This window comes from Oncorhynchus mykiss, chromosome 1 (genome assembly GCF_057628025.1).
Source record: "Oncorhynchus mykiss isolate SJ-2025 chromosome 1, ASM5762802v1, whole genome shotgun sequence".
In the NCBI taxonomy this organism is placed as follows: Eukaryota; Metazoa; Chordata; class Actinopteri; order Salmoniformes; family Salmonidae; genus Oncorhynchus; species Oncorhynchus mykiss.
Genome location: NC_143022.1, coordinates 34,190,523 through 34,215,283, shown reverse-complemented (window position 1 = coordinate 34,215,283; position 24,761 = coordinate 34,190,523). Strand labels below are relative to the sequence as shown.

Here is a 24,761-nt window from a genome sequence, read left to right as displayed (position 1 = left end):
GTTTGCACACAGGTGGACTTTATTTAACTGACTAACGTGACTTCTGAAGGTAATTGGTTGCACCAGATCTTATTTAGGGGTTCCATAGCAAAGGAGGTGAATACATATGCATGCACCCCTTTTCAGGTTTTTATCATTTACATTTTTTAAAACAAGTTATATTTTTCATTCCACTTCACAAATGTCTACTATTTTGTGTATGTCGATTAGATGAAACCCAAATAAACATCCATTTAAATTACAGGTTGTAAAGCAACAAAATTGGAAAAACGCCACAGGGATGAATTTTGCAAGGCACTGTATAAAGTGGGTAAAACAGTATGTAAACATTATTAAAGTGACCAGTGTTTACTGAGTATGTACATAGAGCAGTAGTCTCTAAGGTGCAGGGTAGAATACAGGGTTGTCGCCGGCTAGTAGTCTTAGCAGAGTTGCCGGAAGTTCCTGTTTTCAGGGGAAATGGAGAGAGAGCCTGGGACTCAACTTCTGCTTTTGGACGTTAAAAAGGCGACACTCCTTTTTAAAAATTATTATCAAGAACAGAATCTAGTTTCAGGCCTTTCTTTTATGCCTGGCTATATTAGGTTAGCCGGCAAGTAACAGTGTCTAGGGTTCAGGACATGGTACTGGGCAGAGGTCGGCTAGTGATGACTATATAATAGTCTGATCATGACCTGGAGATAGAAGCTCTTTATCAGTCTCTCTGTCCCAGTTTTGATGCACCTGTTCTCTCTCTGCCTTCTAGATGGTAGCAGGGTGAACAGGCCATGGCTCGGGCGGCTGAGGGCCTTGATGATCTTCTTGGCCTTCCTGTGACACCGGGTGATACAGCCTGATAGAATGCTCTCGTTTGTGCATCTTTAGACGTTTGTGAGAGTCTTAGGGACCAAGACAAATTTATTCCGCCTTCTGAGTTTGAAGAGGCCCAGTTGCACCTTCTTCACCACTCTGTCAGTGTGAAGCAACCATTCCAGTTCCTCAGTGATGTACACATCGAGTAACTTGTAGCTTTTGAACCTCTTCTCTGCAGCTAGTTGATGTGGATGGGTATCGGTTGGTACATGTATGTATCGGATCTCTATGTGTGTGTGTCTCTCTGTACGTCTCCTAGACCCAGCCACAGCCGCTCGCTACCCTGCCACACCCCGTTAAGAGCTCGGGGCAGAAAGAGAAAGAGAGGAGGAGCATGACATCATATTGGCCCGCCCATCCGGCATTCATTTAAATGTTCTATGGGCCGAATGTGTATGTAGGGCAGTTGAACAGTTTCATAGAAGCACAAAATCAGATTCGCAGACACACCTAAACGGAGAAGTGAACTGGAGAAGCACTGATGAGGCTCAAAACCACTTTGCCCTTTTAATTATTTAACTAGTCGACTTGGAGAAGTAGCGTCGGGATCGATTTTAGGTAGGTATGTGTATGTTTTCGTTTTGTCTGTCTGTTTCAGTTGTGTCTGTTTCATGAGCGCACACACAAAGCAGCGTGTGTGCTTTGGCTATAGCCTATCCATCGGGCCGCGTGTAGTGCCCGATTTAATCATCTAGATTTGTTTGATTTTCTTGAAACAACGCCGCCCTGATAAGAAGTGTTCAATTTGAGGCTATAGAAACGGAGATATTGCGAAACAGAAACTCGGGAGTCATTGTTGCTTTAAAAGCGCATATTGTTTCGCTAACTGGACAGTGAAGAAAGAAGCAGAAGAGATTCAGAATAAGACCGTTGTTTCGCCCATCTGTCTACCTCCAATCAATCCAGTCATTATCAACTTCAGGACTTTAACCAATGAGTTTATGGAACCTGTTGGAGAAAGTAAGATGCCCTAGACTTATTGAAATCGTATGAATCAATGTGTGTGTGAGTGATTTATTTAACTATTTGACTTAATATACACATTGTCACTGAAGTGGGCTACCTACATCATCTTAGTTGCCTTTTGTTAGTTTTGAGTTGGATAGCTGAGGTCTGAGTAAACAATTGGGTATGAGATTGTATCAGTGTGTACAGCATAGACAGGCAGTGATGAATCACTCTGTTCTGCAGGTCTGGAGCACATGGCCCTAGTCTTCTCTGACACACTGACCTTTCACTGTCAACCACAGAGACATGACACTCCTGGTGTGTGTGTGTGTGTACCCTATGTTTTGTGTCTGTGACATTTGATCTTTTATGCAATCAGACTTGTCCCTGTGGTCAGTTATAGCCAAGGGTTCTAACGACTGATAGCTAGCTACCTTTGTCAAACTTTAACTACACTCAGCCCAGATATCTCATATGTACTAGACAGATCTGTAGCATAGCCCAGTGGGTACAGGAGAGAGATTCCACCTTGAAGGCCGTAAAGTATTATATTCCACAGATAGTAGTTGGAGTATACATGCATTCGGAACTCAGAACTAAATCTTGCTTGCAATGCCAAAAGTTTGTGTAAGTTATTGGGTCAGAGAGGAAATCATTGTCTTGAGTAATTTCTCAGAACTTCACTTTCAGTAATCAACTACCGGAGAGTGGTGGAAGAGAGGAGATGAGAGCTGAGTGAAAGAGAGCTGCAGTACATGTAAATAAGAAATACAGAATATGAATGTGTAAATTGCACAGAGTTGAGAGTGAGTGAGGATGAGGGGAAAGGCCCAACACGTGGTAGTCATTTAGAAATGAATTTACTGAATGCTTTACATCTGTTTTCTGATCTTTGAACTGCCCTTCCCTTTCTCTCTTTTCTCTATCTCACTCTCTCCACCTCCTGGCCCTGCTCTTTCTCTGTTCATCATGCCCCCCCCAACACACACACACACACACACACTGGTAGGGGGTTCTCCATATCATCATCCCCAGTGATTATCAAGGATATACTCTACATTACCAACTGCAGCATGCAGGAATACCCCACAAAGAAATGTTGCTCTCAGGTATGCTGAAATGGAGTGTGTCCTTGTCTCAGGTATTGTGAATGGACTATGGCAGTAGGGCAGTTACAGGTGCCTTTTTCCTTTTGGATGCAATTTGATACATTCCTTAAAATGCACATGTGTGTGTTTAGGGTCCTCTATATACATCAGTCATTGTGTAATGTCTCTGTGCAGTAGGAGTAGGACATCCATGTTCATTAGTCAGCAGACTGACCTGAGCCCCAGACATACAGCCCATGCTGCACACTTACCTCCATGTCCCTCTCTCGCTTGCTCTTATTTAATTTCCCGTGTCCTTCTGTTTGATGTGATTTTCGATTGCATTGATGTCAATGTGGTTAGAGGGACAATCCATATGATTTGTATTTATGAGCAGGAATGTATACCGTGTTGCTTCTCTATGTCTTCATCTGTGTTTGTGTAGACTCTCTGAGTAGGAGTGCTGATGATCTAGGATTAGTTTCTCCTTTTAGATCATAATGAATACAATTATATGTACAGGTAGGAACCTGACCCTAGATCAGAACTCCTACTCTGATACGCTTTGTGGATATGGGTAATATACTGACAGACGCTACACAGAATATACAGACAGGAAGTTTAAACCAATGAATTTACATGAATAACGTACACTGTAAAAACCACAGGCTACACTGTAAACCTATTAATCCTATAAACTCTGCATGTGCAAGGTGTCTGTGCAATGAGGGAGAAATAGACTACATGAACAAAAGTACAGTATGTGGACATGTGCTTGACGAACATCTCATTCAAAAATCATGGGCATTAATGGAGTTGGTCCCCCTTTGCTGCTATAACAGCCTCCACTTTTCTGGGAAAGCTTTCCACTAGATGGTAGAACATTGCTGCGAAGGCTTGCTTCCATTCAGCCACAAGAGGTCGGGCACTGGTGTTGGGCGATTAGGCCTGGCTCGCAGTCGGCGTTCCAATTCATCCCAAAGGTGTTGATGTCAGGGCTCTGTGCAGGCCAGTCAAGTTCTTCTACATCGATCTCGACAAACCATTGTTGTATGGCCCTCGCTTTGTGCACTAGGGCATTGTCATTGTCATGCTGAAACAGGAAAGGGCCTTCCCCAAACTGTTGCCACAAAGTTGGATGCACAGGATTGTCTAGAATGTCATTGTTTGCAGTAGCGTTAAGATTTCCCTTCACTGGAACTAAGGGGCCTAGCCCGAACCATGAAAAACAGTCCCAGACCATTATTCCTCCTCCACCAAACTTTACAGTTGGCACTATGCATTTGGGAAGGTAGTGTTCTCCTGGCATCTGCCAACCCAGATTTGTCTGTTGGACTGCCAGAGGATGAAGCGTGATTCTTCTCTCCAGAGAACGCGTTTCCACTGCTCAGGAGTCCAATGCCGGCGAGCTTTACACCACTCCAGCTGATGCTTGACATTACGCATGTTGATCTTAGGCTTGTGTGCGGCTGCTCGTCCATGGAAACCCATTTCATAAAGCTCCCGCCGAACAGTTCTTGTGCTGACATTGCTTCCGGAGGCAGTTTGGAACTCTGTAGTGAGTGCTGCAACCAACGGCAGATGATTTTTACGCTCTTCAGCACTCGGCGGTCCGGTTCTGTGAGCTTGTGTGGCCTACCACTTCGTGGCTGAGCCGTTGTTTCTCCTAGACGTTTCCACTTCGCAATAACAGCACTTAGAGTTGACTGAGGCAGCTCTAGCAGGGCAGAAATTTGATGAACTGACTTGTTGAAAGGTGGCCTCCTATGACGGTGCCACGTTGAAAATCACTGAGCTCTTCAGTAATGCCATTCTACTGCCAATGTTTGTCTATGGAGATTGCATGGCTGTGCTCAATTTGATACACCTGTCAGTCGAAATGGCTGAATCCACTAATTTGAAGCGGTCACCAATACACATTATTGCTGCACAGCTCCGGTATTGAGGTTTGAGGGGGCATGGTCTCTCCCCTTCCCTAATCACCTATACCATTGATACCCATTGACTTCCAGTCATTGTGCTAATGTTAGTTAGCAATTGCGCTAGTCAGCAACTTCCTTCAAACTGCACACAGAGACATAAAAATGGTATCTATGAGTTTATCTGACTCTGGGGAAGTAGATAAAGGGCCTCTGCCAAAATCCCGAAGTATCCCTTTAATCACAAACAGGTTTTTAATGTTACATATTAATACACTACCTCTATGAAAATTTTTATGGCAAGGAACAAACACACAGCTTCTCTATGGCTCGGCATTGATTTCCCTTCATTGTACCAGGAGCCTCAATCAGAATAAAGTACCATTACTGAACAGGCCACTCTGTATTTCACAAATTGATTTTACACACACACACACACACAAGACTAAAAGCACCCCTCCCTACAGTAAGAGTGCTTGTTGGGTTAAAGTATACAGGAGATGGGGAGTCTGAGCTACATGAATTGGATTAAAACCTCCTGGCTGAATCCCGACATGATCCTGTCTTATTAGTAACACAGACACAGACAGTCTCTGTTCAGAATGGAGGTACATTACTGTAGTCTTTGAGGTCAGTCAGAGTAGGCCAACTAACTGTCCATACTTATTATAATGGGGAAGAGTTCCAGTGCCATAATTGATAAATAGCTTGTTGACAAAAGGATAGGGAAAACATTTTTTTGTCTGTGTATTGTGTGTTGCTATGTGACAGCTCCTAATTTGTGCTGCAATTTAGACAACGTAACACAAAAGAGAACAAAGACTATATATGATAACTATTAGTGTTTTTGGGTCACCTGGTTGTTTGGTGACCCATGTGTTCAATTACTGTTTGTGTGTCATCACCGTGTTCTGTGTGTGTTTATTGTCTGTCTGTCCGTCTGTCTTTATCTGTAACGGTAGTCTGTCGTGTTGCTAACGGTAACAGTAAAAAAATATATAAATAAATTCCAGCAGTATGTAAACAAAACGCACCTAATCCACCCTACCGTCTTAGCTCACCACTGGCCTCAGCCAATAAGAGCGATGCAAGTGTCTGACTGTCTGTTCTAACTGTTTGTGTGACTGTTGTAGTAAAGTCCTTCCTCCTGGCAGTGGTGTCTGAAATACAGTGAAGAGATATGGTTGGTCAGATATACCTTGAGCATTCCTATGTTAGCATGTGTTGGTGCCAACTGTGAGCGTGTATATCTGGCTCATAGAGCAGCCATTGTGTCAGGGGGACAGGAGAGCGGGACAGTTGTCTCCCCAAACTGCCCCCTCTACCCCAACCCCATCACTTTATTTGTGGGGGAGGTGTCCAGGTGTGTGTGTGTGTGTGTATATATCTGCTTAGATTTTCACTTGTCTGGAGGACAGGTGTTTGGTTACCCAGCCATCTGTATCTCACTCCTCTACCATCCTCTGTTCGGAGGTGTGTGGCTATGGTCATGCTCCAGTATTAGAATAGTTCTGTAGGTTCATCACATTCCTATGGCGTGACTCAAACTGATGTCTCTGCCTTTTCAATGAGCTCCATTCACTCCATAATCTATCACCCTGCCTGTCACAACGTGTGTGAGTGAGTGATAACACAAGCCTCTGCTTTAAAGGCAACTCTTAACAAAGAGGCAGGAACATGACTTCACTTTTTTTCCAACCAGTTTACAGTGAGGGAAAAAAGTATTTGATCCCCTGCTGATTTTGTACGTTTTCCCACTGACAAAGAAATGATCAATAATTTTAATGGTAGGTTTATTTGAACAGTGAGAGACAGAATAACAACAACAAAAATCCAGAAAAATGCATGTCAAAGATGTTATAAATTGATTTGCATTTTAATGAGGGAAATAAGTATTTGACCCCTCTGCAAAACATGACTTTGTACTTGGTGGCAAAACCCTTGTTGGCAATCAGAGGTCAGACGTTTCTTGTAGTTGGCCACCAGGTTTGCACACATCTCAGGAGGGATTTTGTCCCACTCCTCTTTGCAGATCTTCTCCAAGTCATTAAGGTTCCGAGGCTGACATTTCCCAACTCGAACCTTCAGCTCCCTCCACAGATTTTCTATGGGATTAAGGTCTGGAGACTGGCTAGGCCACTCCAGGACCTTAATGTGCTTCTTCTTGAGCCACTCCTTTGTAGCCTTGGCCGTGTGTTTTGGGTCATTGTCATGCTGGAATACCCATCCACGACCCATTTTCAATGCCCTGGCTGAGAGAAGGAGGTACTCACCCAAGATTTGACGGTACATGGCCCCGTCCATCGTCCCTTTGATGCGGTGAAGTTGTCCTGTCCCCTTAGCAGAAAAACACCCCCAAAGCATGATGTTTCCACCCCCATGTTTCACAGTAGGTATGGTGTTGTTTGGATGCAACTCAGCATTCCTCCTCCTCCAAACACGGCGAGTTGAGTTGATGCCAAAGAACTCCATTTTGGTCTCATCTGACCACAACACTTTCACCCAGTTGTCCTCTGAATCATTCAGATGTTCATTGGCAAACTTCAGATGGACATGTACAGGGGCAAAAAAGTATTTAGTCAGCCACCAATTGTGCAAGTTCTCCTACTTAAAGATGAGAGAGGCCTGTAATTTTCATCATAGGTACACTTCAACTATGACAGACAAAATGAGAAAAAAAAATCCAGAAAATCACATTGTAGGATTTTTAATGAATTTATTTGCAAATTATGGTGGAAAATTAGTATAATAAGACCAGTCGTCCTGGTCCCTTTGAAGAAAAACAGCCCCAAAGCATGATGTTTCCACCCCCATGTTTCACAGTAGGTATGGTGTTCTTTGGATGCAACTCAGCATTCTTTGTCCTCCAAACACAACGAGTTGAGTTTTTACCAAAAAGTTATATTTTGGTGTCATATGGTCAGATGAAATTCTCCCAATCTTCTTCTGGATCATCCAAATGCTCTCTACCAAACTTCAGACGGGCCTGGACATGTACAGGCTTAAGCAGGGTCCCCTTGCTTCTGGCACGTCTGGCACTGCAGGATTTGAGTCCCTGGCGGCGTAGTGTGCTACTGATGGTAGGCTTTGTTACTTTGGTCCCAGCTCTCTGCAGGTCATTCACTAGGTCTCCCTGTGTGGTTCTGGGATTTTTGCTCACCGTTCTTGTGATAATTTTGACCCCACGGGGTGAGATCTTGCGTGGAGCCCCAGATCAAGGGAGATTATCAGTGGTCTTGTATGTCTTCCATTTCCTAATAATTGCTCCCACAGTTGATTTCTTCAAACCAAGCTGCTTACCTATTGCAGATTCAGTCTTCCCAGCCTGGTGCAGGTCTACAATTTTGTTTCTGGTGTCCTTTGACAGCTCTTTGGTCTTGGCCATAGTGGAGTTTGGAGTGTGACTGTTTGAGGTTGTGGACAGGTGTCTTTTATACTGATAAAGTTCAAACAGGTGCCATTAATACAGGTAACGAGTGGAGGACAGAGGAGCCTCTTAAAGTAGAAGTTACAGGTCTGTGAGAGCCAGAAATCTTGCTTGTTTGTAGGTGACCAAATACTTATTTTACACCATAATTTGCAAATAAATTCATTAAAAATCCTATAATGTGATATTCTGGAAATGTTTTTCTCATTTTGTCTGTCATAGGTACACTTCAACTATGATGAAAATTACAGGCCTCATCTTTTTAAGTGGGAGAACTTGCACAATTGGTGGCTGACTAAATACTTTTTTGCCCCACTGTATGTGCTTTCTTGAGCAGGGGGACCTTGCGGGCGCTGCAGGATTTCAGTCCTTCATGGCGTAGTGTGTTACCAATTGTTTTCTTGGTGACTATGGTCCCAGCTGCCTTGAGATCATTGACAAGATCCTCCTGTGTAGTTCTGGGCTGATTCCTCACCGTTCTCATGATCATTGCAACTCCACGAGGTGAGATCTTGCATAGAGCCCCTGGCCGAGGGAGATTGACAGTTCTTTTGTGTTTCTTCCATTTGTGAATAATCACACCAACTGTTGTCACCTTCTCACCAAGCTGCTTGGCGATTTTCTTGTAGCCCATTCCAGCCTTGCGTAGGTCTACAATTTTGACCCTGACATCCTTGGAGAGCTTGGCCATGGTGGAGAGTTTGGAATCTGATTGATTGCTTCTGTGGACAGGTGTCTTTTATACAGGTATCAAGCTGAGATTAGGAGCACTCCCTTTAAGAGTGTGTCCAACTTAGACAGGCTACTGCTCGTGGCTAAATACCACACTCGGTGCCTCAGAATATCTGAGTTTAACTAAGAACAGGCGGTTTGTCTTCCGAGGCTTCAGAGAGACATTTGGTTTTAATGTAGAACTGGGACTGGTGAGTTAGTTAGTTTGTTAGTTAGGTTGGTTAGTTAGTTACTTAGTATGAGACAACGCTCCTGTCAACAGGAAATTGTGAAAGAGTACACAGAAAGTGGAGCCATCTCTCTGTACAGTGTGCAGATTGCCGCACAGGAAGAGGTCTGGGTGTGGCACAGAGAGGGAGAGAACATCTCTCTGCAGATTGGTTTCTGTACAAAGCTATCTATCCTAACTCAATACGCTCGTAACTGATTCAGCCCTCTTATGAGTAGGCTTATATTGAATACATTTTATGAGCAAGTATACTATCATGTGCTGTACACTGCCCGTGTGTACCATGTAGTGAGTTAAGTGCTTAGGTCATGGTTGGGAAATCCTGTTGCTGCAGTTTTCTTCCCAGGAAACACCAGTTTGCACATGCTGCAGGTGACAAGAACTGTGTGTTTGAGAACACAGACATTCTCTGTGCCGTAGACATGATTGTTGTTGTGTGTCTCCTGGCTGGTAGCTGTAATGATCTCTCAGCATTAGGCTGACACTGATAGGATGTGTGTTGCACTTTTTCACTATTCCCTGTGGAATGACGTCCGGGCTGAATAGAGTTCACAAACGTTCCATTTTGGGTGTTTCAGTATTTCTAATGTTAGAGGACTCTGACACAGATCATGACTCACACGACTCCCGCTGTCGTGACTCACGCTGCTCTATGTGGGTGTGTATCCTGAGAAACATTTGATTGTGTATAGGCCCCCACCCTACTTTGAAACTGGGGAGGGGTGTTTCCCAGCAATCATTCAGGGCTGAGACCCTAGAATTCTCTGCTATTCTCGCTCTAGGACAGGAAATACAAACCAGACCGCAGCCCCCCGAAACTCATTCTAGGTGGATGTGCTGAGTGAGAAACAACATCTGCACTGCTAAACATCACTGGTCCACATATAACTCTTTCTCCACCACCTCCTCATCCCTCCATCCGCCTCTGTCAGTTAGAAGGCTGTATATCTCTTTTTTAATCAGGGATTTCTTCATGACTAAGTGTGTTGTGGGGGGGGGCAGGGGGTCATATGGTAAAGCAGGCCGCCAGCTGGTCTCTCTAATGAGGACATCGGCACCACATGGACGAAGAGGAAGGGTTTTATAATCTCTTACTTTCTTTCAACCTATGACCTCGCACGAAGCAAGTGTCCCCACGCCTCATTCTTTGAGTCTTTTGGTCTGAATCATCTCAACTTCTTTTCAATTGTAATATTTTTTTCCTCCATCACCATGGAGACCAGTCATCACTCTCACCATCATAGACACAAGGCCAACAACAGGAAGTGAATGTGTGCGTGTGTTTAGCTGTTAGTTCATGCAGTCCCAGTGAAGGACAATCTGTTCTGATGCAGTAGCCCTGTGCAGTGCCAAGACTGTCATTCAATTAACTCTAATGCAGCCTGATAGTGTAGACTCAGTGACTCTCTCTCACTCACACACACACACACACACCTACTTTATACAAGCTCAGTCACTCCATCCCTTCCTCTCTCTTACTCCTTATAAATGCAAACACAAGTGAACACCCTTGAGAAAGTACTCACCCATTAGTTCACTCACTGATTGTAATGAATGGGCTAGTTCCACTCTCTTTCTCTCAATGTCTCTATCTCTGTTAATTTTGACCTTTCACCCCTCTCTCCCGCCCCCTGGTTTCCCAGTGTGCCTTACACACAGCATAACGTAGAGGTTGTGGGAGGGTTCTACATGGAAAGAGTAAACAAGAAGATGCATAACAAGGTTTTATTCCTCTTCTCTCTGTGTATGTCAGTGTCATCTGACCATGTAGCAGTGTTTTTGTAGAGTATTAGTTCCTCTGTAGTGTGGTTGTCAGGTCTGACTGGAGAATCACACACTTGCCATCTGGTTCCTACACCTATAAACATGAAAGAGCTGCTTTAATGGGGATGCCTGGAATAGCAGGAAGTACACTTCTAAAAAGTCCTCTACACACACGCTCACACTGCTGAATGCTGTTTATTTCTTTCAGCCTAAAATCATATTTCGGTCATGGTGTTGACAGATGCTGTATGTCCCACAGGATAAGATGGGAGGGCATGTGTGTTTTACACTCTCTCTCGCTCTCTTTCTGTCTTTTGCTCTCTGTGACAGTATTGTAGTGAGAAAGTCTTGTGGCAGCATGTCACACCCGTGCCCTGCACGCCCAAGACTGCCGTGCAGCTCCCCAGGACTGCCACGCAGAGAAGCACGATATTGAACTTCACTCAACTTTCTGAAGTTTTCCCTGTTAACACAATCAACATTTACCTTTTTTCCTGTGGCAATTGTGATCGAATCAACACAATATTAGCCACTTTCAATGCAACATACCGAAACAAAACAAACTATGCAAGAGATTTTGTTGTAGGCAGAACTCATCAGTAGGATTCTATTTCATTGACGGGGACGACTCAGGCCATACCCATACTCTACACAGACCGGTGCAGCATATCCAATCAGAGCTCTATTAGAACTATATGCAAATAGACCATTGCCATATATGGGTCTGTGCAATTTACTTTGAACTGAACTGTGTTTACAGCATGAGCAGTCGTGAGTAGATGCGCTTGTTTTAAGATCAAAGTGAGAGCTGCATGTAGCCACGTAGGCACATTTTGTTCATATCCTTTGCTAGTTAGTGCATTATTAGCCCAGTTATAGAAGTTAGCAATTGCTTCCTACAAGAGCCCAAAACGTGTACATTTCCAGACATATTTGAAAAGCGAGTCAGGTAAAGATTTTATTTTTTTGTCTTAAGGGGCAGTGTTGTATTTTGAGACAGTCTAGAATAAGCTAAGTAGCCAATAGAGGGTAGCATAATTTGCCTGATTCGCTGTAATAATAGTATGGGAGTAATAATGTAATTTATTTTGTGGTTTCTTGCATCAAACATGTTCAGTCCCCTCATTGTCAGAAGGACAAGTGGATAAACAGGTTCATGTCAAGCCCTGCATTTTTTTCTTCTAAACTCTCATGGAATGCAGGCCTACACTGAGCATTACACATTGCTACTGTAGGCTGAATGATAGAACAGCTATTTCCATGCATTATGGAATGCATTTTCTCCATTGTTTTTCATGGTAGGCCACTCTGGTAGGCCTATATTATGATCAAATGGCAACAGTAGCCTCCTTGACCACTGTTAAAACAGTATCTTAAAGCGAGTACAGCCTCAGTGGTCACATTTAAAAGCGCACTGGACGTTGCACTGAATTTTCACAACTTTAAAGTTTGCGCTCAGCGCTCTGTCCCAGGTAAGAAGGGAGAGGACATGTCTCCACACTCTAAAATGGCTTCCTTCCCTTGTATCCTCTCTAAAACACAGGTAGATTTCCAGCACTATGTTTTCATCATGGCAGATAATTGATCATGAAGAAAAGGAGATGAGGTGGGGAAGCCATTTTAGAATATGAGATACAGCCCGTCTGGGACTAGCCTGGGCCCTTTAAACTCCCAATGTCACTTACTCTTCCCCTGGGGCAAAGAGGAAGTGGCACCAGATGTGTTAAGCGAACGGATGATTTCTCAATACCTGGTTGCTCCACTACCCCCTGCTGCTCACACTAAAGGGTATTGCTTTTGATATACTCAGCAGCAACACGCCAATACAGACATGCACACACACACACACACAGTGTGCCCTGTTTACATGTATTGTATATCCACCTATCACGCCTACACTGACACTCTTGCACACTCACACCCACACACTCACACTAACATAGACACACTCTCACACATGCCCACCCACCACTTATGCTGCTGCCATACTGTTTACTATTATTATTATTATTATTAGCATGATAAATAATAATAATATCAGTCACTTTCTCCTAATCCCTGCCTACATGAGAGAGATGTTTCTCTTATTATCCACCTCTTTTCTGCCTCCCATAATGAGAGCTACATCTGGCCCTCGCCAGAGAAAAAGATCAGTCAAAACGTGAGAGAGATGTTTCTCTTATTATCCACCTCTTTTCTGCCTCCCATAATGAGATCTACATCTGGCCCTCGCCAGAGAAAAAGATCAGTCAAAATGTGAGAGAGATGTTTCTCTTATTATCCACCTCTTTGTTATGCAACTGGCTCTTTGTTCGTCTCTGGGGTGTGAGGCAGCGGTGACCTCTAATGTTGAGATGTAAACATTACAGCTCTCCTCAGTGGCCCCCTTCACCAACCGCCCCCTAGTGAGTGAGAATGACGATCATAATCAATAAGTTTAGATAGCTGGTAAGTTAGTCTAACGGCCAGCTAACTTACCAATCTAAAGATTGTTAGCTGACATTGCTAATTGAGTGACTGTGTCAGTGACTGACATAACAAGAAAAACTACTGATGCACAACCACAGTTCTAAATCACACCTTGTGTATTCTACTATTCTAACTATCAACAGTAAATTGAGAACCTGTCCGTACTGTATTACAGCTCCATGCTCGCCGTTTCCCAGCGTTGTTGTTTCTTCAACACAGGTCTACACGCAGACTAGAAATGCACTTAATAAAGTTTCCAATTAAGTAAAAAAAAACGGTATGTAGCCTAGCATGCCTATGTCTCAGATGACATGTTTTGGGCCCTGTAGCCTAGCATGCCTATGTCTCAGATGACATGTTTTGGGCCCTGTAGCCTAGCATGCCTATGTCTCAGATGACATGTTTTTGGGCCCTGTAGCCTAGCATGCCTATGTCTCAGATGACATGTTTTGGGCCCTGTAGCCTACGCTGCATGATGATGATGAACAAATCATGAGAATACTTCTTATGTCAGGCTATGAAATCTTACCACTACCTAAGTAATCTACACACAGTTATAAAATCCCATTTTGGTGTTTTTGGCCTACTTACAAAAGCCATTCATAAATGCACCTATTCTTGGAATGTGCTAATTATACTCCTGGCTGACCTTTAATCTCTGAGAAAGAGACGAGCTTTGTCATTAAAGTTATTTCCAGGTCAATAGATAAAATATGAACTGTGTGTGTGTGAGGGGACGCCGTGTACAGGTAATAGCACATTTCATCATAGTTCATTCCAACCATCCGCTTTGCTCTAACCTCAGTAGGACAGCTGCGCACACAGGGAACACAGCAGTAGTGAATCTCTCCTCCCCTGTCTAGTGTTCAAATTGAGCTATTTAAGTGGGAAGTCTGTTAGCTTATTCTGACTTTAAATCAACAGTTGAGATGGCTACTATGAAGAATACTAGTCTTCCCTCACCTACTGCAGAGTAAATTGGAGAACCTTTGTTAGATTTCCCAATGTCTAGATATTTGTTATGCTTTATTATGCTTAAATGTGTTACCGGTTAAAGTAACGTTTTATAATGAAAGGACAATGGGTGGGATTTTTGCATATGCAGTGTGTTTTGTTATTGTTATGCAGACTGTCTGTGTCGTGATAACTCTTCATATGGTTTTCATGCAAAGTACAATAAGAAGATTTGGTATGATAATATGGAATTGTCTCCAGGGAGAAATGGTCTTAAATAAACATGCTGTATATATTATCCATACATTTTACATTCATTTGGTGGCTGCAGGAAATTGTACTCTGATCTATATAGATGATCAAATCTATGTAGGACTAATGGAAATGTGTAACCTATTTGGATATTCAAATCAGTTTGTGAGAAATTTAGAATAGGTAATGGGACTACTCCCTATTTAAGTTGATAGCTGATTATCTTAGGGACTGTATTGTATGTCTGTAATCAAGTAATTCCATCTCTGGATGACATTTTAAATGTAGTATATCCATATAAAGGTGATATTTTGATGGATATAGGCTTGTTGGTGCCAGCAGTATCTGTGAGCAGAGCCAGCTCTAGCCTTTTGGGGGACCGAAGCGAGATTTGGTTGGGGGGCCCCTCACCTTGTGGCACAACATTTTAGTGGCCCCCCTTTTGACAGAATAATTTTTTGTTTTAAAGCATATTTTCTGTAATTCTACACATTTTCTAATCACTTAGTCATTCTCATGCAGATATATTATTAGCATGACATATCAAAATCAATGGGGTCCCCCTGGGGGTCAGGGCCCTTTGGCAGGTACCCTATGTGCCCGGCCGGTCTTCTGCAGTTAGGTGACAGCTTATGTCACTTATGCTTGGAACCAGCCCTGCCTGTGAGAGTCTCTATGCAGATGTTTTCCTCATTCTGGAGAATAGAACATTCCTCTAGTGGAATGGAATGATTATGTAACTCCAACCTCTCAGTAGTGAGGGTTGGAATGTCTCGGTGCATTAAACAGATGGATGTCTCGATAGCATCCAGAGCTGAAGCCTGATTTTGACATGTTTGTGTGAAAGAGAGCTGGTATAGTTGACCATTACAGTGTGTAAATGAATCCATGAATTGAGATGTATAATAAATGACTAATAACATATTGAATCCCGTCTTCTCCCCTCATCAGATCGGTGTGTGGACCCAGGTCTGTCTCTGTCTCGGGGCAGGAGTGTGATGGCTGAGCCGGACTATCTGGAGGGGGACTGTGAGGAGATGATCAAACCGAAGAAGCTGTTGAACCCAGTCAAGGGCTCCAGAAACCACCAAGACCTCCATCGAGAACTCATGATGAACCAGAAGATGTAAGGGGACTGGGAACAACACTGGGGCAACACACACTTCTCTTCCTTCTCCTGTTTCTACTACATTTTATTTCCCAGCTGTCTTTCCCCTGATCCTCGTCTTAATCGAGAAGGCAACGGTAACGTTTCTATTCATACAACACCAGTTTATCTTCCTTTTGACTGACTCACCCAGGGCAGATCACTGTGTTGTGGTAGAAATACATCCTGGCTCAGACCGTGGATGGATGAGATCCAAGCCATTCATGAGGTTGACATGAACAGTATATAACCCTGGCGTTCAACTCTGCACACAGAGGTTCAAAGGTTTATCCTTGCCTACCGTTTGATTGTGTTGATTTCCATCTATTGGTTAAGGTTAGGGTTGAGGGTTGAGTCAGCTGATCCTGAATCTGTTAGAAGTTTGTGACTGCGTGCTAATGCAGCGTGTTGCTATGCTATGACAGTGCATTGGGGATACCCCTGTGGGAGATGCATAACAGTACTGCCATGTAAACCTTAATGCATGAAACTTTTAATATGAGTTATTATATAAAACCTTTAGTTCCTTCTACTGTCTCAGAATTATTACATATCAACTTGTACTTACTGCATGTAAAGGTTCCTACTGCCCCAATAGTATTATAGCAGTACAATCACAACCATCTTTTTTACAATCTAAAACGTATGTTTCCAGTGAACAGTTCTGCACTTGAGTGGGTGGGTAGAATAAATGGATGGATCTCGGCGAATTGAGAGAACCAATCTTGCCAAAAATATTTTTGTAATACCTTGAGTTGCCACTTGGGAAAATGCAAGTTACAGAATGGACCGTGGCTGCAATTCACACTGGTTATGCGTGTGTGCTTGCATGCATGACTGTGTGTGGCTTTGATTCACACCATCAGTGCTGAGGCTCAAAGGGTGTCTTTTCCCTCTCACTCTGAATGGACAGATGCTCAAAACCTTGTGGTGTGTGTGTGTGAGTGTGTGTGTGTATGTATTTATGTATGTATAAACACAGTGTGTACTGTTGACAGCTGTACATCACTGTGTCTGGCCTGTTAGCACGCTGCACAGAACCATGTGCATTATGGACATGAACACAGCTCTGGAGTATGATGGATGGGAAGAAAGGAGAGGGGTGAAAGGATGTGAGGGGGAACTTGAGAGGATTTTTTTACATTTGGTTTAAAGTGGATTAGTCATGGTGGTGGTGGTGATGATGAGAGCCAGGGATGGTAAGGAACGTTCTGTAAGGAGGATTAGGGAAAGGTGGATACCTAGTCAGTTCCACAACCGAATGCATTCTACTTCTTTGAATCAGAGCGGTGCGTGGAGCTGCCTTAATCAACTTCCACGTCATCAGAGCCCAGGGAGCAGTACTTGTTGGGGGTTAACTGCCTTGCTCAAGGATAGAACGGACGATTATTACTAGTTGCCGGCTCAGGGATTCGAACCAGCGACTGTTCGGTTACTGGCCCAACGCTCTTAACCAGTCTTAACCAATCAGTCTCTTACTCTTCCCTAACTACCTATGTTCTAACTGTAACACAAACACACTATTATGATGCAGTTACTTATTAGATAACTAGCTGACTACAGGGGTGGCTGAAGTCTGTGTTTATGTCATGGCAGTAGGCAGAGACATTTTGAAATCATAAAACTCCCAACTCAACACAGGTGCATAACAACAAAATGGAAACGCCTGTTTCATCAATGTCATGTCTATCAGTAAGGGGACTGCTCAAGTCACTTCTCAGAATTTGGAGTAAAATAAAGGGAGAATTATATTATGAAAGAGGATGTTTGTACTAACAGCTCCTGCGATTGGTTGTTTCTCCTAGGGGCCTAGCTCCCCAGAACAAGCCAGAGCTCCAGAAGGTTCTGGAGCTGAGGAAGCGAGAGCAGGTTCTCAAGGCCCAGAGGGAGGAGCAGGAGGCCCACACCAAAAGGAGCGACCTGGAGATAGAATTAATGAAGAGACAACAGAAACTAGAACAGGTAAACACACATTCACACACACATGCCTCTGCACACACACACACACTGTGATACTTACACACACCCAACACTGTAAACCTACAGGTAACTGCCAATATAATGGAAACACTTGAGTAAATGAGGGATACAACGTATACTGAAAGCAGGTTATTCCACACTGGTGATTCCTGAGTTAAATAAAGGACCAATGCAGCCGTTTTTATCTGGGTAACAAATATACTGTGATTTAAATATATATTTAAATATACATTGAGAATACAGTGTTCGGAAAGTATTCAGACCTTGACTTTTTCCACATTTTTTTACGTTACAGCCTTAATCTAAAATTAAATTTAAAAAAACAAATCCTCATCAATCTACACATAACACACCATAATGACAAAGTGAAAACAGTTTTTCAGAATTTTTTGCAAATGTATTACTAATAAAAAACAGACCCTTTGCTTTGAGACTCGCAATTTAGCTTTGGTATATCCTGTTTCCATTGATCAGCCTTAAGATGTTTCTACAACTTGATTGGAGTCCACATGTGGTCAATTCAATTGATTTGACATGATTTGGAAAGACACACACCTGTCTATATAAGATCCCACAGTTGACAGTGCATCTCATAACAAAACCAAGCCATGGGGTTGAAGGAATTATCCATAGAGCTCTGATACAGGATTGTGTCGAGGTACAGATCTGGGGGAGGGTACCAAAAAATGTATGCAGCATTAAAGGTCCCCAAGAACACAGTGGCCTCAATCATTCTTAAATGGAAGACGTTTGGAACCCCCAAGACTCTTCCTAGAGCTGGCTGCCCGGCCAAACTGAGCAATCAGGGGAGAAGGGCCTTGGTCAGGGAGGTAACCAAGAACCCAATGGTCACGCTGAGAGAGCTCTAGAGTTCCTCTGTGGAATCTTCCAGAAGGACAACCATCTCTGCAGCACTCCACCAATCAAGCCTTTATGGTAGAGTGGCCTGATGGGAGCCACTCCTCAGTAAAAGGCACATGACAGCCCACTTGGAGTTTACCAAAAGGCACCTAAAGGACTCTGACCATGAGAAACAAGATTCTCTGGTCTTAAGAAACCAAGATTTAACTCTTTGGCCTGAATGCCAAGCGTCAAGGCTTCAGGAAAGCTGGCACCATCCCTACATTGAAGCATGGTGGTGGCAGCATCATGCTGTAGGAATGATTTTCAGCAGCAGGGACTGGGAGACTAGTCAGGATCGAGGGAAAGATGAACGGAGCAAAGTACAGAGATATTCTTGATGAAGACCTGCTCCAAAGCGCTCAGGACCTCAGACTGGGGGCGACGGTTCACCTTCCAACGAGACAACGACCCTAAACACACAGCCAAGTCAATAAAGGACTGGCTTCGGAACCAGTGGCCCAGCCAGAGCCCGGACTTGAACATGATCTAACATCTCTAGAGAGACCTGAAAATAGGTGTGCAGTGACGCTCCCCATCCAACCTGACAGAGCTCAAGAGGATCTGCACAGAAAATGGGAGAAACTCCTCAAATTATAGGTGTGCCAAGCTTGTAGAGCCATTCCCAAGAAGACTCGAGGCTGTAATCGCGGCCAAAGGTGCTTTAACAAAGTACTGAGTAAAGGGTCTGAATACTTATAATAAAAAAATGAAATTATATTTATTGCAGAAATGTCTAAATCCCTGTTTTGCTGGGTGAGCCATGTGTGTGAGAGGTGCTTGGGAGCACACAGACGGGACAAGGGATATATAATTATTATATTCAGCCCAAGAGCACAACGGCCACTGGCCACAGAAGGCATGGACTTTTTTAGGGGACATTACTGCCACGCAAAGGGGATGCCACCGGGAAATTTGAGGCATTACCAAGTACTTGTCAAATTGTGAATGAGAGACTGATGAAGTGTGTGCAGCCTGCGCAAAAAAAACTAAGCAGAGCTCATGACTTCATTAGTTGCATCATGCAGCCTTGTACAAATCAAAACATATAGCCCAACATTTGTATCGCATCTAAAGTTACATTAATAACTCTAAATTAAGCATATAGCAGGACTTGTTTCTTTGTTAACTGCTCAACACTGAGTAGCCGACTGTATGCACTCCCTCAAATCGTTTGGAGACAATATCCTTTCTATTTTTTTCAGCTATGTTCAAATGTATTCTTGATACTGTTTGTTTCTAAATAGAGTAAAAACTCACCAATGATTAGTAAAGCTCAAACCAAGTTTATTTACTCAATGGGTCAAACAGCTGAAAGACTAAGACATGTTTCCTCCACACAAGTGTGTATAGATAGATCTATCTCCCTCCCAATTTGGGTGAGGTATCCTCCTTCCCTCAACATTACATCTTTATTGCTAGGTAGGAATTTATTTGATGCAGACAATAAACTGTTCCTTCTCCCTTAATGTGACCTGACCCTGGCCCCCATTCCTCACTAATCCACATCTCTCCACCTTTATCAGTGACTGCAACCATGTGATTGCCTTCCCATTACTCAATACATTCCAAGCTTAATTGCCTCCACCATATACATTCCTCCTACAGATAACCATTAACTTCTGGTGTAGAAACCAGACTATAGCACTCCTCCTTTCCATGGGATACCTGATATTTAAACATGTTTCAAGTTTAGGAGTCAGAACCCATCAATACTATAAAATGACATAAAAGAATGCCACAGAAATCTAAGCAAATATTGTCTGCTAAATTAACTAGTGTAGCCCATAGCCATATGCAATAGCCAGATCAGGGCCTAACATAAGGACAACTCAGAGTATGCTATTCTGTTCTTCTAAAATAGACTACATTTTCTTCATATCATGTTTCTTTAGACCTGTCTAAAATAAATAATGGATTTATTGTGTATGCTATATTACATGGATTTATTTGACTTTTTAAAAATCTACCAAAATGTTCCAAAGGTCTGCATCAGTGGCTTGTAGGCTATGCATGGAAGCCAGGCGATGCTAAATGTATTTGTTAATTACCGTGAGATTGGCAGTTATTTGCTTGACAAACACCGTCTGACAAAATGGTATGACCACCATAGCCCAAGTCTCTCACACAGATCACCCTGATACAATACTGGCAGCTCAACACACACACACACACACACACACACCTAAACTCAGCAAAATAAGAAACACGTCCTCTCACTGTCAACTGTGTTAAGTTTCAGCAAACTTGACGTGTAAATATTTGTATGAACATAAGATTCAACAACTGAGACATAAACTGAACAAGTTCCACAGACATATGACTAACAGAAATGGAATAATGTGTCCCTGAACAGCGGGGGGGGGGGGGGGTCAAAAGTAACAGTCAGTATCTGGTGTGGCCACCAACTGCAAGCACTGCAGTGCATCTCCTCCTCATGGACTGCATCAGATTTGCCAGTTCTTGCTGTGAGATGTTACCCCACTCTTCCACCAAGGCAGCTGCAAGTTCCCGGACATTTCTGGAGGGAATGGCCCAAGCCCTCACCCTCCGATCCAACAAGGGTACCACATGAGGGAGGAGGATGTCTTCCCTGTAACGCATAGCGTTGAGATTGCCTGCAATGACAACAGGATCAGTCCGATGATGCTGTGACACGCCGCCCCAGACCATGACGGACCCTCCACCTCCAAATCGATCCCGCTCCAGAGTACAGGCCTCTGTAACTCTCATTCCTTCGACGATAAACGCGAATCCGACCATTACCCCTGGTGAGACAACCGCGACTCGTCAGTGAAGAGCACTTTTTCCAGTCCTGTCTGGTCCAGCGACGGTGGGTTTGTGCCTATAGGCGACGTTGTTGCTGGTGATGTCTGGTGAAGACCTGCCTTACAACAGGCCTACAAGCCCTCAGTCCAGCCTCTCTCAGCCTATTGCGGACAGTCTGAGCAATGATGGAGCGATTGTACATTCCTGGTGTAACTTGGGCAGTTGTTGCCATCTTGTACCTGTCGATCCTGTGTAGGTGTTACACGTGGTCTGCCACTGCGAGGGAAATCATGTCCGTCCTGTCTCCCTGTAGCGCTGTCTTAGGCGTCTCACAGTATGGACATAGCTATTTATTGACCTGGCCACATCTGCAGTCCGTATGCCTTCTTGCAGCATGCCTAAGGCACGTTCACACAGATGAGCAGGGACCCTGGGCATCTTTTTGTGTTTTTCAGAGTCAGTAGAAAGGCCTCTTTAGTGTCCTAAGTTTTCATAACAATGACCTTATTTGTCTACCGTCTGTAAGCTGTTAGTGTCTTAACAACCGTTCCACGGGTGCATGTTCATTAATTGTTTATGGTTCATTGAACAAGCATGGGAAACTGTTTAATGCCTTTTCTATGAAGATTTTTGAAAGATCGGGTCCTGAACAAGGGAAGTTTCTTTTTTTGTTGAGTTTACAAGCTAAAATGTACTTGTACTAATATTTAACCTAACATACTTCTCTATCTGTGTTTAGCTGGAGTTGGACCAGCAGAAGGATGAGGAGGAGCAGGAGAACACCCCTGAGTTTGTGAAGATGAAGAGCAATCTTAGGAGGACCAAGCAGGAGGCTAATGGGGAGGAACGTACCACTTAGGGGCCCATGGGGGGGGGGATGTTTGAGAGAGAAGGAGAGGGCAACTGTGTACATAGAGGTATGTTTGTGTGTTTGTGCAGAGTCTATGGCACATGTCATCTGAGGTGGAATTCACTTCCTGATTCTGATTTTTCTGACCCTGTTGAGAAAGACTACAGACAATTTTGTCTGTCTACTAAATACCAACAGTACTACAGACCTCTTTGTCTGTCTGCTACCGCACTCACCACAGGCAGTGACCAAGGAAACTTAACCACGTCAGCTTCTCTCACCAACAGACCGACTTTGCAGAGAAGAGAATCCCCTATAGACTACAGACTGCTTTGTCTGCCTGCTGTAGTACTCACATCAGCATCTCCACTCAACACACAGACAGAGAGGAGACTTAACATGGACACAAAACACGGAACATGCTACACATGGACAGTCAGCCAGTCTTCTTGGAAGCCTGATGCAGGGACAAACAGAACCCACACATTCCCTCTCTCCTGTCTGCTCCTCTCTCTCCGGCCACAGAAAGTTATCCTTCTGTTATTGTTGTCGTTGTTTTCATTTTCAGAACCCAGAATAGAAAAGCGGACACTGGATGGACTCTTAAAACTGTGTTTTGTAAAAATGCCAAATTAATGTGCTGTTATTTATGTTTGTTTGTAGCATTTTAGCCCCATGTAGGGAGTGTGTGAGACATCTGTTTAGTTTTACAGCTCAATGTGTGGAACCTGAGCAGGACAGGACGAGTGTTTGTGTGAAAAAACACCCAGGTTACTTTTTTATTTTTTATCTCCAACATACCACTTCCTCAGCTAATGCTATTTGAAGCAATACTAGAACCCCTTTCAAGTGTGAGACTTTTCTTTCTATAATTATAATGGTTTCTATAATTGTTTTTTTGTATGAATAAAAGTGACATTAAATCAGTGGTGGTGGTTGGAATAATTGTTCTTCCTCTGTCAACCATGGTTACCTGCAAGGAAACACGTGGCGTCATCATTGCTTAGCAAAAAAAAAACGCTTCACTGGCAAGGATACTGCTGACAGTAAGATTGCATCTAAATCAAACATTTATCGGATCATCAAGAACTTCAAGGAGAGCGGTTCAATTGTTGTGAAGGCTTCAGGGCGCCCAAGAAAGTCCAGCAAGCGCAAGGACCGTTTCCTAAAGTTGATTCAGCTGCGGGATCGGGGCACCACCAGTACAGAGCTTGCTCTGGAATGTCAGCAGGCAGGTGTGAGTGCATCTACACGCACAGTGAGGCGAAGACTTTTGGAGGATGGCCTGGGGTCAAGAAGGGCAGCAAAGAAGCCACTTCTCTCCAGGAAAAACATCAGGGACAGACTGATATTCTGCAAAAGGTACAGGGATTGGACTGCTGAGGACTGGGGTAAAGTAATTTTCTTTGAACCCCCTTTGTTTGGGGGAAAAAAGCTTGTCCGGAGAAGACGAGGTAAGTGCTACCATCAGTCCTGTGTCATGCCAACAATAAAGCATCCTGAGACCATGTGTGGGGTTGCTTCTCAGACAAGGGAGTGGGCTAACTCACAATTTTGCCTAAGAACACAGCCATGAATAAAGAATGGTACCAACACATCCTCCAAGAGCAACTTCTCCCAAACATCCAGGAACAGATGTTTTCCAGCATGATGGAGCACCTTGCCATAAGGCAAAAGTAACTAAGTGGCTCGGGGAACAAAACATCGATATTTTGGGTCCATTGCCAGGAAACTCCCCAGACCTTAATCCCATTAATCCCATTGAGGATGTGGCCCAGAAGTTAATTGACAGCATGCCAGGGCGGATTGCAGAGGGCTTGAAAAAGAAGGGTCAATACTGCAAATATTGACTCTTTGCATCAACTTCATGTAGTTGTCAATAAAAGCCTTTGACACTTATGAAATGCTTGTTATTATACTTCAGTATTCCATAGTAACATCTGACAATATCTAAAGACACTGAAGCAGCACATTTCGTGGAAGTTCATATTTGTCATTCTCAAAACTTTTGGCCACGACTAGGATTTCCAGGTCAGTTTAGCAGTAAACTTCTAGATATGGTTAGCTAGCTAACTAGCTTGCTAACCTAGCCAATGAAATGTGTGTTTTGTGAGGGAGAGACAAAGTCATATAAATTATGCTAGTTACTACCCCTGGTAATTTGGCCAAATAACTGTGAGAGAAATAGTAATAGAAATTATGGTTGACACTTTCCCTGATCATTTGGTCAGATAAGTGTGTCTGTGTGTACAGTAGGTGACATGTCCATGTTCGCTATCTAATAACTATAGTTATGCTAGGTGATGGTTTGGCTTATGTACTCATGGCTATGTAGAAGAAGACTGTAGGAGGGAATGGAGAGGACTCACGGACAGGTATCAGAGCGAGGGGCAGAGAAAGATGATGTCCGGGTCAGCAGCTTCAGGCGCTTCTGCTACATTTTCTATTTTCTGGATCCATTTATTGTGCCTAGGGCAACAA

The 24,761-nt window shown here is 43.5% G+C and overlaps 1 protein-coding gene across 3 annotated transcripts; it reads left to right on the top strand.

Annotated features, from left to right (window-relative positions):
* Positions 1-482: 482 nt before the first annotated feature.
* On the top strand, positions 483-23,206 carry LOC110521494 (protein FAM107B). 3 transcript variants are annotated; one of them, XM_021599091.3, is made up of 4 exons: positions 483-1,410; positions 15,586-15,760; positions 17,587-17,743; positions 22,170-23,206. In XM_021599091.3, the coding sequence occupies exons 2-4, from the start codon at positions 15,633-15,635 to the stop codon at positions 22,287-22,289; spliced, it is 405 nt and encodes a 134-aa protein (XP_021454766.1). In that variant the 5' UTR covers positions 483-1,410; positions 15,586-15,632; the 3' UTR covers positions 22,290-23,206. The 3 variants fall into 3 exon arrangements, with proteins under 3 accessions (XP_021454766.1, XP_021454757.1, XP_021454776.1); XM_021599082.3 differs by having other exon boundaries at positions 530-1,812; XM_021599101.3 differs by having other exon boundaries at positions 623-1,414.
* The last annotated feature ends 1,555 nt before the right edge of the window (positions 23,207-24,761 follow it).

Coding starts and splice junctions, on each gene's coding strand:
- LOC110521494 (XM_021599082.3), top strand. Junction 15,761..17,586: donor CTCATGATGAACCAGAAGAT/GTAAGGGGACTG, acceptor TGTTTCTCCTAG/GGGCCTAGCTCCCCAGAACA. Junction 17,744..22,169: donor GACAACAGAAACTAGAACAG/GTAAACACACAT, acceptor ATCTGTGTTTAG/CTGGAGTTGGACCAGCAGAA.